The 15,519-nt window shown below is 42.3% G+C and overlaps 1 protein-coding gene across 2 annotated transcripts in view; it reads left to right on the forward strand.

Moving 5' to 3' along the window:
- Positions 1–3,786: 3,786 nt before the first annotated feature.
- pcdh11 (protocadherin 11) overlaps positions 3,787–15,519 on the forward strand; it is a gene marked incomplete at both ends in the record, with an annotated part of 123,928 nt that continues 112,195 nt past the window's right edge. For both annotated transcript variants that reach the window (XM_083981013.1, XM_083981014.1), the window contains 2 exons: positions 3,787–4,326; positions 10,650–13,157. In XM_083981013.1, coding sequence (XP_083837139.1) covers positions 3,787–4,326; positions 10,650–13,157 — 3,048 coding nt within the window. The remainder of the gene's footprint in view (positions 4,327–10,649; positions 13,158–15,519) is intronic.

Genomic DNA, 15,519 nt, shown 5'->3' on the forward strand with positions numbered 1-15,519 from the left:
AAAAAAAAAAAAAAGACAGGTCAATCAAAGAATTAAGAAACAGACTGAAATGAGAATAGTCACTGCGTTTTTCAGCCTAAAAGCTCTGCCAGACTTCATGCAAACACCTGATATATAATCTATTTCTCTTTTCAATGATACAAGAGCCCAGTGACATTTGAACTAGAATATACATTTTCCGGCGGTATATTAAAATGTATTATTAGCATTGTTAATGCAGCCATTTATGTCGCGCATCATTCTCTCGCTCTTTCTCTCTACAGTACGACTTAGGTAATAAAGTCATTGTTGAATTTTCCCAAGAGAAAACAACTTTTATTCCACCACCGTGTAAAGAAAATTGTTCGGGCTGTGTGGACTGAAAAAGAACTGACTGATCTTGACAGAAACCTGGTCTGTCAGGCTGTCAGCGATCCTTAGAGCTGTTAAAAGAGAGAAAGCCCAAGACAATCAAAAGTATTACATCTGCCGATGCCCTCTTTTGAAAATCTCTTTCGATCCACAGGCAGTCTTGATAGATACAACAGTGGTGAAACCCTGGCTTTGACAGTTAAAGGACTCCAAATGTCCTGGGTCCCAGCCGGAGACCAGCTACACTGAAAGTTTCCAGTTGAGGGTATCGTTAGGGGTGAAGGCAGGAGGGTGACTGTTGCTGTATGTCTCTCCCCTCTCGCTGTTACCCTTAAGCGGATGCAAACACCAGGAAGGCCTGTCCATCACATTGTCGTGTAAAGTGATCCAGGGCCAGCCTGCTCCTCCTCACTCTGTGTCTCCCAAGAGGGAGGCTTGAGTTTGCCTACTGGATTCAACCTGCTGTCTGGGGCTCAAAATAGCATTTCGGGAGACTAGTGAAATGTAAGCAAAGGAGACACTCTGACTGACACCTAGGATTTCTTTCTCCCTCCCTCTTACTTTTTCCCCCTCTAGCACAATTCCTTCTCTCACCTAGCTTATCCCTCATGGACAGGTTTATAAAGAGTTTTGACAAGTGAAAAGCCGTGCAAATGTTGGAAAAATCACAGCTAAGAGAAAAGAACACACATTATGTTAACAAGTTTGGCCATAATATGTTGAAGGTCATCACACCCCTCCTCCCTATAAGCATCAGAATTTTAGCTGGAGAGAGAAAGCTCCACTACCTGTTAAATCAAGTGGATATACATATATCTCCAATACAAGTAAGATGTTCTTTCCTAAGATCACATTAGCATTGCTAAGGTATCCTTTTAGATACTACATTTGTACTCCTGCATGTACTTTGAGTCAAAAACACACTCCACCCCTTCATCCTGCAAACATTATTGTCACTTACAAGGGAGAGAAAATGTAGATCACGCTTTGATCTTTTTCTGTTTTTTACTTCAGCGAATCACATCCCATTTAAGGATGTAATTTAAACTTCATTATGCGTTGTGTGAGCTCAGCCTTGGACTGCCTGGCGATCATCACAGTAAAGCAATTGCAGCTCACTCCCAGAAAGATGCACACTTCAAAGTAAAGTGTGTCACAGTTACTAATAGGATGTATCTCATCAATATTTTGACATGACAGTGTAACACTGCCTGTGCTATATGTGTGGAATGAATAACCCTCACGCTTATCAATGTCAGCTATGTTTTTTTTTTCTTTTGTTCTGTCCGACTGTCTTTAATGAGTCTCATGTGACTACTTTATGAAATATGTGAAGGAAAAAAAAAAAAGAGAAAGAAATCTGTCTGTACCGGCTGCACGGATGCCTCGCAATTGTTGCTGATTCAAAACCAGCTTAATTAAATTCTTATTTTTAATCAATTCCCCTTTGTCAGTAGGCCGAGAGCTTCTGTGGCTATGAACGCTGTTGCCTTGCCAATTTAGGGGACCCCTGTAGTGCAGTTTAGGTAGTCATACCTTTTCTACAGGATATTTTTTGACTCATGCAAATGGATGGAAATTTCATAAACTGGGAAATATTACGGTTCCCACAGAGCTATTTACCGTCCCTTGTTACTGCAGGTATGTATGTATTCTCAGCACCAGCTGTGCACTGTTTGTGTGATGCCTGTCACACACTTTCCCACTACTTTTAAAGGAAATGGACGTTTGATATGGAGGCAGCTGCCTTATGAATACGAACCAATATCTTGAAGAAAATCATATGAGGTTAATAAACACTCAGGGGGGGTGGAGGACCTAAACACACAGTGGGATATGAGCAATGAAATTATATTAGTCGTTAAATATATTGCACCAGTATACACATGGGGGGGAGCCAGTATTATTATGAGAAGTAAACATAGCTGTGCATTAGTGGCTGTACTCTGACACGTCACGTCACAATGAAATCAATCTAAAGACCAGTGATGTGATTCTGTTGCTACTCTGATAATGTCACTGCTTTACCAACACTGCAGTGTAAAAAGCACATCATAAAGCCTGTGTGGCAAAGCCTTCATACAGACCAGCGTTGTTGTGGTGGGTATGATGGACTATCATTTCTTAAATTTCTTAAAGACTGAATACATAAGCCAGAGTGTGAGCTAGCAAAGCCCAGGAAGTAACTCCCCTAATAAGTGACTAAGTAACCTACTAATCAGCTGGTGGAAAGCAGTCAATATTTAATGCCAGCATATACTGGCAATGAAGGCAATGCAGCGTATGACTCCTTCATCAGCTTCCAATGACCTACTTGGGTGTTGGCAATTGGGGTTCTTGCCCTCTGGCAAGATTTTGCACGTATAATACAGTTAAAGATTTTGTAGAACAACAGCATCAGATGAATTGGCACCCAATCCGGCTTATTAAAGAATAATGTTCAGTGATGGTAAACCCATCTGCACTGTATTTTCTGTTACCATAGGCATCGTTCATCACATGCATGAGAAGTGGGTGTTGTTTAAATTTGATATTGGGGAAAACACATTTCGTCAGGATGTAATGAAGTTATCATACATTTTTTGCTCAATTGAGTGATGGCAGCTTTCGCAATAAATAATTTCACATTGTTGTCTCCTTCCACCATGGTGTCTCTAAACAGCGCTCTTATCATACTGCGCATGTTTACACACATGGGCGTTCATAAAATATTTGAGAGCTCAATTGTTTACATTCAGAGCAAATGAGGCTTTCCATTAATAGTTGCTGTCAAGCGGCACGACTGCAAGTGTGTGTGTGTGTGTGTGTCTGACTGTGTGTGCTCATGCATGGAAGCACCCGTGCTCAGGGCTCGGTTATACTGCCTCCAAATCAGTTGAAGTCTGGATGTGAGGTGCAGCTGATGAAGACACCACCGCTCCATACTGACTCACACTGACTCAGATATGAAATCAGTTTTTCCCTGCGCTCCATTTTACTTTATTTAATTTTTTTTCCTGCCATGTGCTGTAGTTTGTGCGCAAGCCCTCCACACAAACTATTTTGTCATAACAGTGAACTCAACTGCTTTCATACTTCTCAGTGAAAATATGAAATGGTTCATTACAGTGATGAAATGGATTGATGGAATATGTGAACTACTAACCTTTACGTGTCTACTTGCTCAGTGGGTGTCATCAGAGGTTAATTGTGTAAAACTGACGTTAATTTGCTCTCAAAGACATGGGACTGATGTGGGCTCATAACTAGTTAGGATGAATAGGTCAAGTTGAAAACTCTCCGTGAGGGAAAGTAGTGCTAATTACAGCAGAACTGTGTGCACTGACATTGTGTGTTCTTTCTTTCTCTCTTCCCTTTTTTCTCTTTTCTCTGTCTCCCCTCTCCCTTGTGACAGAATTGCTGCTGTAAAAGTGAAGCTATCGTCCACCCTTGAGTATGGACTTAGCAAGTCAAGCTCATGTGCTGGTGGTCTTGCTCACCTGTGTGGTCTTGCTATGCTGGGCCCAGGAGAGGGACTATACAGTGAAGGAGGAGCAGCCAGAGAACGTCCGCATCGGCAACCTCCGGAAGGACCTGGACCTCAACCTCGACCCCAACATCAGGCTATCCTCACCGCTGCAGTTCAAGCCTGTGTATAAAACAGGCGACGTGCCTTTGGTGAGAGTGGAGGCCAACACGGGAGAGATCTTTACCACCAATCACAGAATTGACCGAGAGAAGCTGTGCTCGGGGGTCTTCGCTGAGAAACGCTGCTACTATGAGATCGAGGTAGCCGTGCTGCCTGATGAGATCTTCCGACTGGTCAAGATCCGGTTCCTGATCGAGGATGTGAATGACAACGCACCACTTTTCCAGTCCACTGTAATAAACATCTCCATCCCGGAGAACACAGCGATCAACACCAGATACCCGGTGCCCTCAGCATTTGACCCTGATGTAGGGATCAACGGGATCCAACATTATGAACTGGTGAAGGTGAGGATCGCTCCTGTATCATCTCTGTCAAATGAAATGCATAGTTACATTTCTCAGTTTGTAAGGGTAGCTTTGGTTATCTTGATTTTAATACAATTAATTGTATTCAGAGGAGCATTTCCCAAGAGCCTCTACTACAGTGCTTTGATAAGGTTGCAAGTTCATTGGCAAAACTACAGTTTTCAGTGTTCTTGTTTAAGAAAACTGCAACTGTAGAAGAACAGTCACAATCACCGTTGTAAAAGTAAGTGGTTGGAACCAGAGTGTTGGAGCTTTAGTTCACAGTGGAGTGTCATCAACAGTAATTTTTCAAGAATGTTGACTTATAAAAACACATAAAATACACAGTTTTCTAAGTGGCTCTGAAAAAACAATTTTGTCAGCCCATCTCTGAATGTCCATTTATTTCATTTATGAATGTCAATGTGGTTTATCTCTCATCAAGCTTGCTGCAGTGTCTGAGGACATGCCAGTATCTTCCATACTGTATATCCCTGTTTTCTGCAGCTGCCATTAATAACTAGAAACATTAAAATATCTTACACTGAAGACTGTAAGATTGTCAAACACTCACTCCACCGAAACCAAGTTGATAAGAGCCTATTACTATACGTCCACAATCCCATATCTAAACTAAAATCCATTTTACACAAATTAATTTAGTTCAGTGTTGAATGAGTGAAAGACTTTGATTGTGAAAGATACGAGCCTGAGGCGGTGTGATACTGAAACAAGCCTCGTCTTTTTCCATGGACTTAATAGAATAACTAGCCATTAAGAATAACAATACTTTATGGAAATCCAAGAACAGAAAATGCACAATGAACCAAACATCTGTTGTAGCTTTGTGCCAATCAATTGCAATTGTATCAACCATAAATAAACCAATGGATGTCTGCAACGCAAGCAGAATTTTACATATTATTGATGAAGCCCTGGCATATTGCTATGCCTCCAGCACCCCACCTGTCTCCAATGGATTTGAATAGTTAACTGTTTTTAATCAGTGAGGCCATGTGTTATTTTCTTTTTTTCCCACCTCCCTGTGTTTCTCATGTAATTTGGTCTAGATGCTGCATTATGCCCTGTAAACCAGCTCTTGCGCTATACTGCTGTACTATACCCATATAGGAAATTAATTTTGACTCTGCTTTGAAAATATGACCTACTTTTTTTTCATAAAGTGGAATATGTCATGAAGCCTAGAGTGTTTTATACCAGCCATTAATATTTTCATATGCTTTATTTCATTATGAAAGAACGCTGTAAAGAAGGGGAAGTTTTCACCATGTGCAGTAATATCAGAGAACATGCCGTGGAAAGTGCAGACACAGCATATATTGCATGTTCAATTTTCAGCAACAGGTTACATGTGCTGAACATAGTATATTAAAGCAAGTGAAGAAAAATGCACTGTATTATGCTAATAGGTGCCTCATGGAGAACTGGGGGAAGCTTTTCTTCATCATCTAATTGATGCACTATTAAACTGCAGTGCAATATTCTCTGTTCCTAATGGAGTCAGCCCTAAATCCAGAAATGTAGGATAACATCATACGGTCTTCGTTTATAGTCTAGACAACACTCTATGCTTTGTGGATAGACGAATATTGGAGATGACATGAGCCCTTACAAATGAAGTGTAATTAAAAAGGGAGATGCGAAGACTCCGGAGGAAATCCTAAACAAAATAAAGAAAGAAAGGTTACTGGAACTGAGAGCAAGGTGCAAGACAGAATGACAAGTCCATCTTGGCATCTTGGATGACGTTAACATTGGGTTGGAGTGAACAGAACCATTGCTGTCCGTGTCTGCCTTGAATACCAATTTGCATTTTTAAAGAGTCTCCCCACTGCCAAGGCCTCTCCAGCGCAATGTCCTGAATTGTTCATGCCTGGAAAATCACCAGCCAAATGTTCTGCTCATTATGGTGATCATCTGCAATCATTTTCTTTGCCCTTTTCACAATATAAAGCTTTCTAAAATCCTTGCCTAGGCTGTGGTTGCATTATCTTTTTGCAGGAAATTCTTCTTAGAGCATCCTTGGCAATGCGTCCAATTCACTTCCTCTCATTATATTCTCATTGTACTCAAGATTAATTTCCTTGTGTTCCAGGTTCCATACAAGTAAAACACAGGGTGAGGCATTAGAAAAGCCGGCAACATTTTCAACCTTTGGTATCTTTTATTTCCGAGGTGCAGTAGAAAGCCAAGGGTTTAGTGGGGAGGGAATGTGCAAGCATTTCCTAGAATAGCTCTTGGCCGCTAAGCCACCCTTGGACTATCTTTGTATGGTCCTTTGAGATTTGTCTCAGAAGCTCCCTCAGAATGATAGTTTGCCCAGTTTTCTTGTGTTGTGCAGGGCACGGTGCTGAAATTGCTACCATTGTGTAGCACAGTGAGGCTCACTCAATGGTCCACCACTCCACATGTAGCCATGCTTGAGTTGTCAACATACAGAACAAATAAAAGAAACATGGTTGCCTTTTCTTTTTTTCTCCAACCTTGTCCTTTTCTAACACTAAGGGGGACAACAGGTAATTTCGTCCTACACAGTGCACCAGCACCACACATAATGGCTGGCAATTACAGTTTGAGCGAAAATTCTGCCATCAATGTTGTGCAGTGGCGTGTTACGTCACCTGAACTGCAGAGAAGGCGTCCTAAGAAATGGTCAAGGTCACAGAAAGCAATCACATGCATGGGTGGAGGAAGATCTCCCATGAAAGCAGATCTGATCATGTTACATATTCACAGGATAACTCAATAGGCCAACACGGAAACATGCATAAGACTAAAGGAGACTCCACTGGGGATTTTTGCTTTTAATTGTTCACAAATACTGGCAACTTTTCTTATTCCAGTGATGACCTTGCAGCATCGCAGACCACATTAATCCAAGATGCATCTGCGTGAGCATCTTCAGACATATTTGAAGTGGGCGTCGTGTTCAAGTCATTTCGTGTAGATCAGTGTTTTGCTGCTGGCTGGGCTATCCCTCACTGATAAACTACACAATGAAGTGGATGTCGGCATTTCGGCTGGGCAATCTGAAGGACGCTTGGGCTTAACCTTTTGCCACCTACTGAGGTTTTTCCTCTGGTATTTTGCAATCAACTTTGTTGCTACGTGTCTATCTGAGATATACCTAAAATTCTTGAGTGGATGGAGTGGTCTTTTTGCTGGTACTTCAAGTCTGAGCTTGAATAATTTTACTCCTAAACTGATTCTAACTTTGCATTTTGAGGATGCAAAATTTATTCAAGATCCATTCCCAAGTAGCAAGAGAAATTTGATTAATGCATTGCATGCTGCCTATAGGCACTGAATAGGATTTCTGGGCAGAGAGCTCCCTGTCAAGTATTTCCAGGTTTCATTAGCATCCGATTTTGACACATTATCCTCTTCTAGGGGTTGACAAAAAAGACAAACAATTCCCAGCTTCTTTTGTCTTAATTATATGCATGAGATCATGGCCAGGGGCAAAGGAGAATGAGGGATGGAGATACAAAAAAAATGAGGGAGGAATTAGGGGAGTAGAGACGGAGAGAGAGAGAGAGAGAGAGTTTCTATCAGCATTATAAAGAGGTGCTATACTGTAGGTTGTGATGAATAGCCCTCCCCAGCTAGCCCCATCCATGGGCATCACTGTAACTAGAGTCCTCCTGACATATTCACAGCCCAATCTCAGTCTCCTCTGAGTTTTAATAAGGTCATCAACTTGACTGAAAGATGCATCCACTGATAATCTGAGGCACTGTCTGCAGAACGGGAGGTTCACAGTCATCCATCCCTCATCATCAGCCACCTCTGCTTCTGTCGGTGTCCTTCAGTCATTTTCATTTAAATTAGCAAGCTCTGATTTGATTCTGTGCCATACTCCTCCCACATATATAGTACCCTGTTCCCACTCTGATCACCGAGGGTACCTGTGACCCTGTAATGTGGGAATGAATGGTGAGTCATCGTAGTTCAAGAAGACATGTACCTGCACAGTATACTGTATGTGTGATGGAAGAGTGAGGCGTGGTATTATTTGCACATTTAGCTGTTTAGAGAACTTTGTCCTTCTCACTCAGCCTTAGGGTCTCCAGTGAGTGATTCATGCTAGTATTTGGCCTTTTCTTAGCCTGCCCTAGATCTTATCACAATCCACCAGACTCATTCTGCATTCAGGAGGATGCGCAGCCTGAGAGATAGCTCTCTTCAACTTATTGAAATGCGCTGAGCGTTGTCTTGTCAGTTGTAAAATTGTGTGAAACCAAGACAAAAGCATAGAGGAAATGCTAGCTCATAAATCATCGTGCAGCATTCCCTTTGACACTTCCTAACTCAACATCCAACTATTAACATCAGTCTTTGCCAAATATCAGTGTGCAGATACTCAGCTACTGTGCCGAATCTGTGAACTATTCAAACAACTGAGGATTGAGGAGCTCTGTGTGGATGGAGTAGTGCTTAGCAAAAGATCCCCCAGAATGTTGTCTTGGACCTTTCTGATATGACAGAAATAGTTCATGTGCATGAAATTCAGCACAGCTCACCCATAAGGCGTTTTGCCTCTACATTTCCACACATACTTTTATATGCCATGTCTGCTTACCCCTATATGACTTCTGCTTGCCAGGATCACAAAATAAGGTCTGAAAGATCATTGCTGCAGTGTTGGCTGTTTTAAGTAGTTCTGTCAATCACTTGACATGTTGACAACATTCCCTCGGCAAGCAATTTTTCAGAGTACACAATAATTTACATGCTGCAGCTGCACGTTTTCTTGATTCGACTACAACACTGTGTTGGCACGGGGACGGGTCTAGATTCTGAAACCTACCGAGGATTCTTGTGCTCACAATTTGGTTGAAATGTTCCTCCCTTGAACGGGGAGAATGTATATATCTTAATCTCATTTGATAGCTGTGCCTAGACAGAGTAATCTCTTCTAACATTATGTGCAGCATGAAGCTTATCTCTTTAAGTAGGATGCTTTTTCTTGTTTTACCATGAAACTGCTTCTGACTGAAAGAGCTTCAAAGGGCTTCTTTGTTTCATAATGTGCATGCAGCTCATTCATGGGCTTGATCTTCTTCTTATTTCCTCCCCCTACTCTCTCTTTCTCTCCTTTTCTGCCACTTGTCTCTCTCTCCGTCTCTCCCTCTTCCTTCATTTCCTTCCTCTCTCTTCTAATTCGAAAACTTCTATAGATCCATACCATACTGCATCTGACAGTGTAAATATTAGTGCTAGTTTTTTGGGGGTGGAAGGCAATTACTCGTAACAGTCAGTGCCAGTTCCTCTGGTTTCTCGTGGGGATTACTTATGCATTTGTTTTCATTTTCCTCCAGCTTTACTTTTGCCTAGATTTAGCCCTTCTTAAGCAAAAAAAAGAAAAAAAAAACTCTAATAGGCAGGATTTTTCACTCTCCTCCTCTTAATCTGTGGTGATCTGGTCTTGCACTGTTATAAATGGGAGCTTATTGCTGTGTATCTATTTCCAGCTGTCTTTCTTTCTCTCCTGTAATGACGGTGAAACGTTACGGCTGCCTGCTCTATTCTAACTTGTCACAAGATAGGAAGGTGGAGTGAAATCTTATTTTAGTGAAGGCAGAAGCAATCTGACGAGGAGCCAAATGAATCCCTTTAAGCTGTAGTATGCGATACACAATCCACACAACATACAGTTATTAGTCACATTTATAAAAGGAACGCTTACAGCTGTCTTTCTTGAGCATGTATTGTGTAGCGTAGTGTATGTGAGGAATGACTGAAACTTTGAAACAAGCTGATGATTAGCATGTTTGAAAGTGCTTTTGATTTACGGGTACCCAACTGAGATGAGCACAGCAGAGCCAAGAACCAGCTGCCTTGTTTAAGAATGTCCCAGGCTGTTTAATTTGCTCTTGACATTCATCACTGCCTAAAAGCCTGATCCTAAGAAGGACTACAAATGAACCTGAGTAGCCTAAGGAAATATCTCGACAGGCTGTTTGGCTTTCTAAGACAACTGAAAAATCTACACTCTTAGGAACAAAAACATGTCCAAGACCACAGAATCTGGTACCATAACACGGTACATTTCTGTGTTATTACCTAAGTGAGAATGTAATATTCTTACTTATGAAATTAATATGTCTGTCAAGTCAGTTTATATAGGGAGGGCTTTTTTATTTGTACAATTTATGAAATTCTCTATCCTGAGACACTGGGGTATATGTGGAAAAACTCATTAAAGGGCACAAATAACACTTTCAAAGTTTATGTAATAATCACAAGTTTACAGAAAAAAACGGATACAAACTAACTGGAACTATGTGTTGTCTTTGCAGAGTGTCAGCGAGTTTGGCTTAGACATTATTGAGACCCCTGAAGGTGACAAGTGGCCACAGCTGATCGTTCAGCAGAACCTGGATCGCGAGCAGAAGGACACCTTCGTCATGAAGATAAAGGTGGAAGATGGTGGCAACCCTCCAAAGTCCAGCACTGCCATTCTTCAAGTCACCATCTCTGATGTCAATGACAATCGTCCCATCTTCAAAGACAGTGAGCTGGAGGTCACCGTGCCAGAGAACGCCCCCATGGGGACGTCAGTCGCTCAGCTTCACGCCACGGATGCGGACCTGGGTTCCAACGCACAGATCCATTTTGCCTTCAGCAACCAGATCTCTGCCTCGACCAAACGTCACTTTGCCATTGACAGCTCTACGGGACTGATCACTGTCAAGCAGCCTCTGGACAGGGAAGTAACTCCTGTTCATAAACTCATCGTCCTGGCCAGCGATGGCAGCTCCACCCCTTCCAGAGCAACAGTGATTGTTAATGTAACAGACGTTAATGACAATGTTCCCTCCATAGACACTCGCTACATTATCAACCTGGTTAATGGGACTGTTCTGCTGTCTGAGAATGCACCCCTCAACACCAAAATAGCCCTAATTACTGTTACTGACAAGGACGCAGATCTTTATGGCAAAGTAGCTTGCTACACTGACCATGATGTTCCTTTCCGGTTGAAGCCTGTCTTTAATGATCAGTTCTTACTAGAAACAGCCGCCCCCCTAGATTATGAGACGACCCGAGAATATGCAATTAAGATAGTGGCCTCGGATAGGGGAACGCCTCCTTTGAACACTTCAGCTATGGTTTTAATTAAAATCAAGGATGAGAACGACAATGCACCCATCTTCCCCCAGCCGGAAATCCAACTTTCCATACCAGAGAACAATGACCCCTCTACACAGTTAATAAAAATCAGTGCCACTGACGCAGACAGCGGACATAATGCTGAGATTATTTATACTCTTGGCCCTGATGCACCTGATGGGTTTAACATAGACAGACGGTCAGGAATCCTCTCCGTTGGCAAACGACTGGACAGAGAGAAGCAGGAGAGGTACTCATTCACTGTCATAGCGAGAGACAACGGCTCCACATCCCTACAGAGCAATGTCACCGTTAGGCTAATCGTCCAGGACCTTAATGACAACAGCCCAGCATTCACACACCCTGAGTACAACTTCTACGTGCCTGAGAATCTGCCTCTCTATGGAACTGTGGGCTTAATCACAGTGACGGATGCAGATGCGGGAGATAATGCTGTTATAACCCTTTCCATTTTGAATGGGAAAGATAATTTCATCATTGACCCTCAAACTGGTGTCATCAAACCCAATATCACCTTTGACAGGGAGCAGCAAAGCTCCTACACATTTATGGTCAAGGCAGTAGATGGAGGTCAACCCCCAAGCTCCTCCTATGCCAAGGTCACTATCAATGTAGTCGACGTAAATGACAATCGCCCTGTGTTCGTCATCCCATCCTCCAATTATTCCTATGACCTAGTGCGAACCAACACTGCCCCTGGTGTTGTGGTCACCAGAGTGTTTGCCATTGACAATGACACAGGTATGAATGCTGAGCTGCAGTACAGTATTACCAGCAGCATCATCATCACATCTAGGGTCTCCCCTCGAGGTCTCTTTGCCATCGACAAAACAACGGGTAACATTACCCTGCAGGAGAAGATAGTGGCAGCTGATCAGGGGCTGCATAGGCTTGTAGTCAAGGTCAAAGATCTAGGCCAGCCTGAGTCATTAGATGCTATTGTCCTTATTCACTTGTTCGTCAATGACACTGTGTCGAACGCCACCTTTATCCAAGAGCAGCTGCGAAAAAGCATGGAGACACCTTTGGACCGTAACATAGGGGACAGTGAGGTAACACCTCAAGCCAACGGATATGTGATTGTCGTCATAGCAATCATAGCAGGGACCATGACTGTCATCTTGGTGATATTTGTGACCGCCTTGGTGCGCTGCCGACAGACACCCAGACACAAAGTGGTGCAAAAGAGCAAGCAGAGTGGCGAGTGGGTGTCACCCAACCAAGAGAACCGTCAGATCAAGAAGAAGAAGAAGAGGAAGAAGCGGTCCCCCAAGAGCCTCCTGCTGAACTTTGTGACCATAGACGAATCTAAGCCTGACGACCCCACCCATGAGCATGTTAATGGTACACTGGATCTCCCTGTGGAACTAGAGGAGCAAACCATGGGGAAGTACAACTGGGCCACCACGCCCACCACCTTCAAACCCGATAGCCCAGACTTAGCCAAGCATTACAAGTCTGCATCCCCTCAACCCACATTTCAAATCAAACCGGAGACCCCTGTGGCCCCAAAGAAACACCATGTGATCCAGGAGCTCCCCTTGGACAACACGTTCGTGGTGGGCTGTGACTCACTCTCCAAGTGTTCATCGACTAGCTCCGACCCATACAGTGTCTCAGAGTGCAGCTGTCATGGGGGATTCAAGACTGCAGGGCAAATCACCACCCGACAGGTAATTCATGACTTCCTTTTTAAACCCACCCACACTAGTCCCCACTCACACTCCCTTTGCTGTCCCATGGTAGGTGATGTGAAAGGGGGAGGGTGGCAGCATGGAGCCAGGGGATTTCCCCACACAGACCATGACCATGTCTACATGAATGTCATTTGCACTTAGGACTTGAAAAGGAAATGAAAAAAATGACAGAGGAAACAATTTGTTGCAATTAATACAGCAAAACCTTTCACTGTACTGATTGTTATTAATTCATGTATTCACCCTCCTTCATAAGCAACCATAATTGCATAATCATTTACAAAATTACATGTGCAGGTTAATTTCATATTCAAAAGCTTGAGTAATGGCAGCAGTGCAATTATGATGGCTAGATATTTTAAACTTCAGTGTGAGTGGTTGGTGGCAATGTAGCCTGATTTAGAAGAGCCTGGGATAGGCGGCAGTGATTGAACTCTCTACTGATGCATTTGAGGTCAAGGGCGAATGAAGCTGTGTGCTAATACAGTATATTTGATCGACATTTAAATAAGCCATGAAAAAAAAGAATATGGCTGCCAGAGCGAAAAAGGGCTACTCTCTACATCAGGTATTAATTTTGGCCAAAAAAAAAGAAGAAAAAAGGATGCAGGTAATAGCACAAAACACACAAAAAAAGCTTTTGACATGTAAAAACAGCTTGATAAATAATCCCACTTTTTGTGGCTTCTGTCCTGAAAATATTAAGTGCTGCCTCAACTGTGCCAGTGAGGCTTTGTGGGAGAGAAGCTCATTTGAATGCCAAGGTACAGCAAAGGGCTTATGATTCCCTAAGAGATATGTGCCAAATGCGAAGTGCCCCAATAAATAAAAGCTGGCGAGGGAAATAAATGTAAATCAGAGGTAAGGAGAGGTGGCCTTGCTCAGTGCTGACAGCTAGAGCAGAGTGCCGTGGGGAAGACTGAGTATTGCTTTGGGCAGGGGAGAGGGGGGTCAGAGGGATCAAGGTGATGCAGAGTCTTGAGACCAATATACTTAAACACCAAGGGAGCAGTAGTCCATAAAAAAGCCTGCCAGGCCAGCATTGCATTTAGCCCGTAAATGCTCCACTTTAATGACCCCAATTATTGTAATAAACGACATACGTAGATACACATCCTTTACATTCTTCAAATTAGCTCACATAGAAGAGGATGCAATGACATCACAACAAAGGTTTGCATCTGTGATATGGTGTCATAGTTTGTGCCAGAGAGGAGATAGTAAACGCACAGTACTTGTTGATATCTGCTACCCCCAACCACAGTGGAATGAATCAAGGCTGACTAGTTTGCTCATAGTGACATGTGTGTTGCCATAGTTATCACCCAGTGTTAAACATCCCATTGATTTTGCTGGTTTTCGCAACAAATTCCTTTTTTCCCCTTGTTCTTTCTTTCTTTCTTTCTTTCTTTCTTTCTTTCTTTCTTTCTTTCTTTCTTTCTTTCTTTCCGTTTGCTTTCTTTCTTTTTTTTAAATTCATTATTATTATTTTTTTCAGTTTAGGGGGTTCTGGGTTTCATTGGCTTTCATTTTTGTTACTGTTTTGATCATAATTATCACAACTGCCATTCATCCAATTCTGGGTCAGTTTCATGATATTGCATCAATAATTGATTTTGTTTGATGAGGTGCTTGCTTTTGTTTGTGTCTGGACCCATATTGCAGTTAGTTTTCAGATCTTTGGCTCATTTGTGACTTTTTTTTGCTCCCAGTACGCTACTGTGTGACATCTAGCAAGCGTTCAAATTCCCCGTGGCATAGTTTTGGTAAATGACTGTTGATCCCATGAAGTATTGTGCTTCGGATAATTTATGAAGACACCCACACAAGGTTGATAGTCATTCCCTTCATCCACCTTTTATTTGAAACCCTGGTTAAAAGCTATGCTCTGCCATAGTGCATTATACATAAGCCTACTACATGCCCTTGGTACCAAAGATTTAATTCGTAATGTGTTTATACGATACTCTGACGAGTTGTCAGAATGATTTTCCCCTTCTTACTGGTGGCGTCTGCCCTGAAATATGCAGAAATATTCAGTCTGTGTTCTACAGATCTGAATTATTATCAGTCATGAATTTTATGTATCCAGGATTTAAATTGATTTTCACTTATGCTGCTGATCAGAGTGGAGTATTTTTGTGCGAATAATTTCAAATCAATGAATATATGATTAGTAAACATCCTCCCAAATCTTATGTTTCGCTATATCAGGCTGTGTGTATCTGATTATTTTCTAGGTGTATTGGTTCTTTGCTCTGAGAGAGAACAGGCTTAACACACTCACACACACACACACACACACACACACACACACACACACACACACACACACACA

This window comes from Trachurus trachurus (assembly GCF_905171665.1).
Source record: "Trachurus trachurus genome assembly, chromosome: 10".
Lineage (NCBI taxonomy): Eukaryota > Metazoa > Chordata > Actinopteri > Carangiformes > Carangidae > Trachurus > Trachurus trachurus.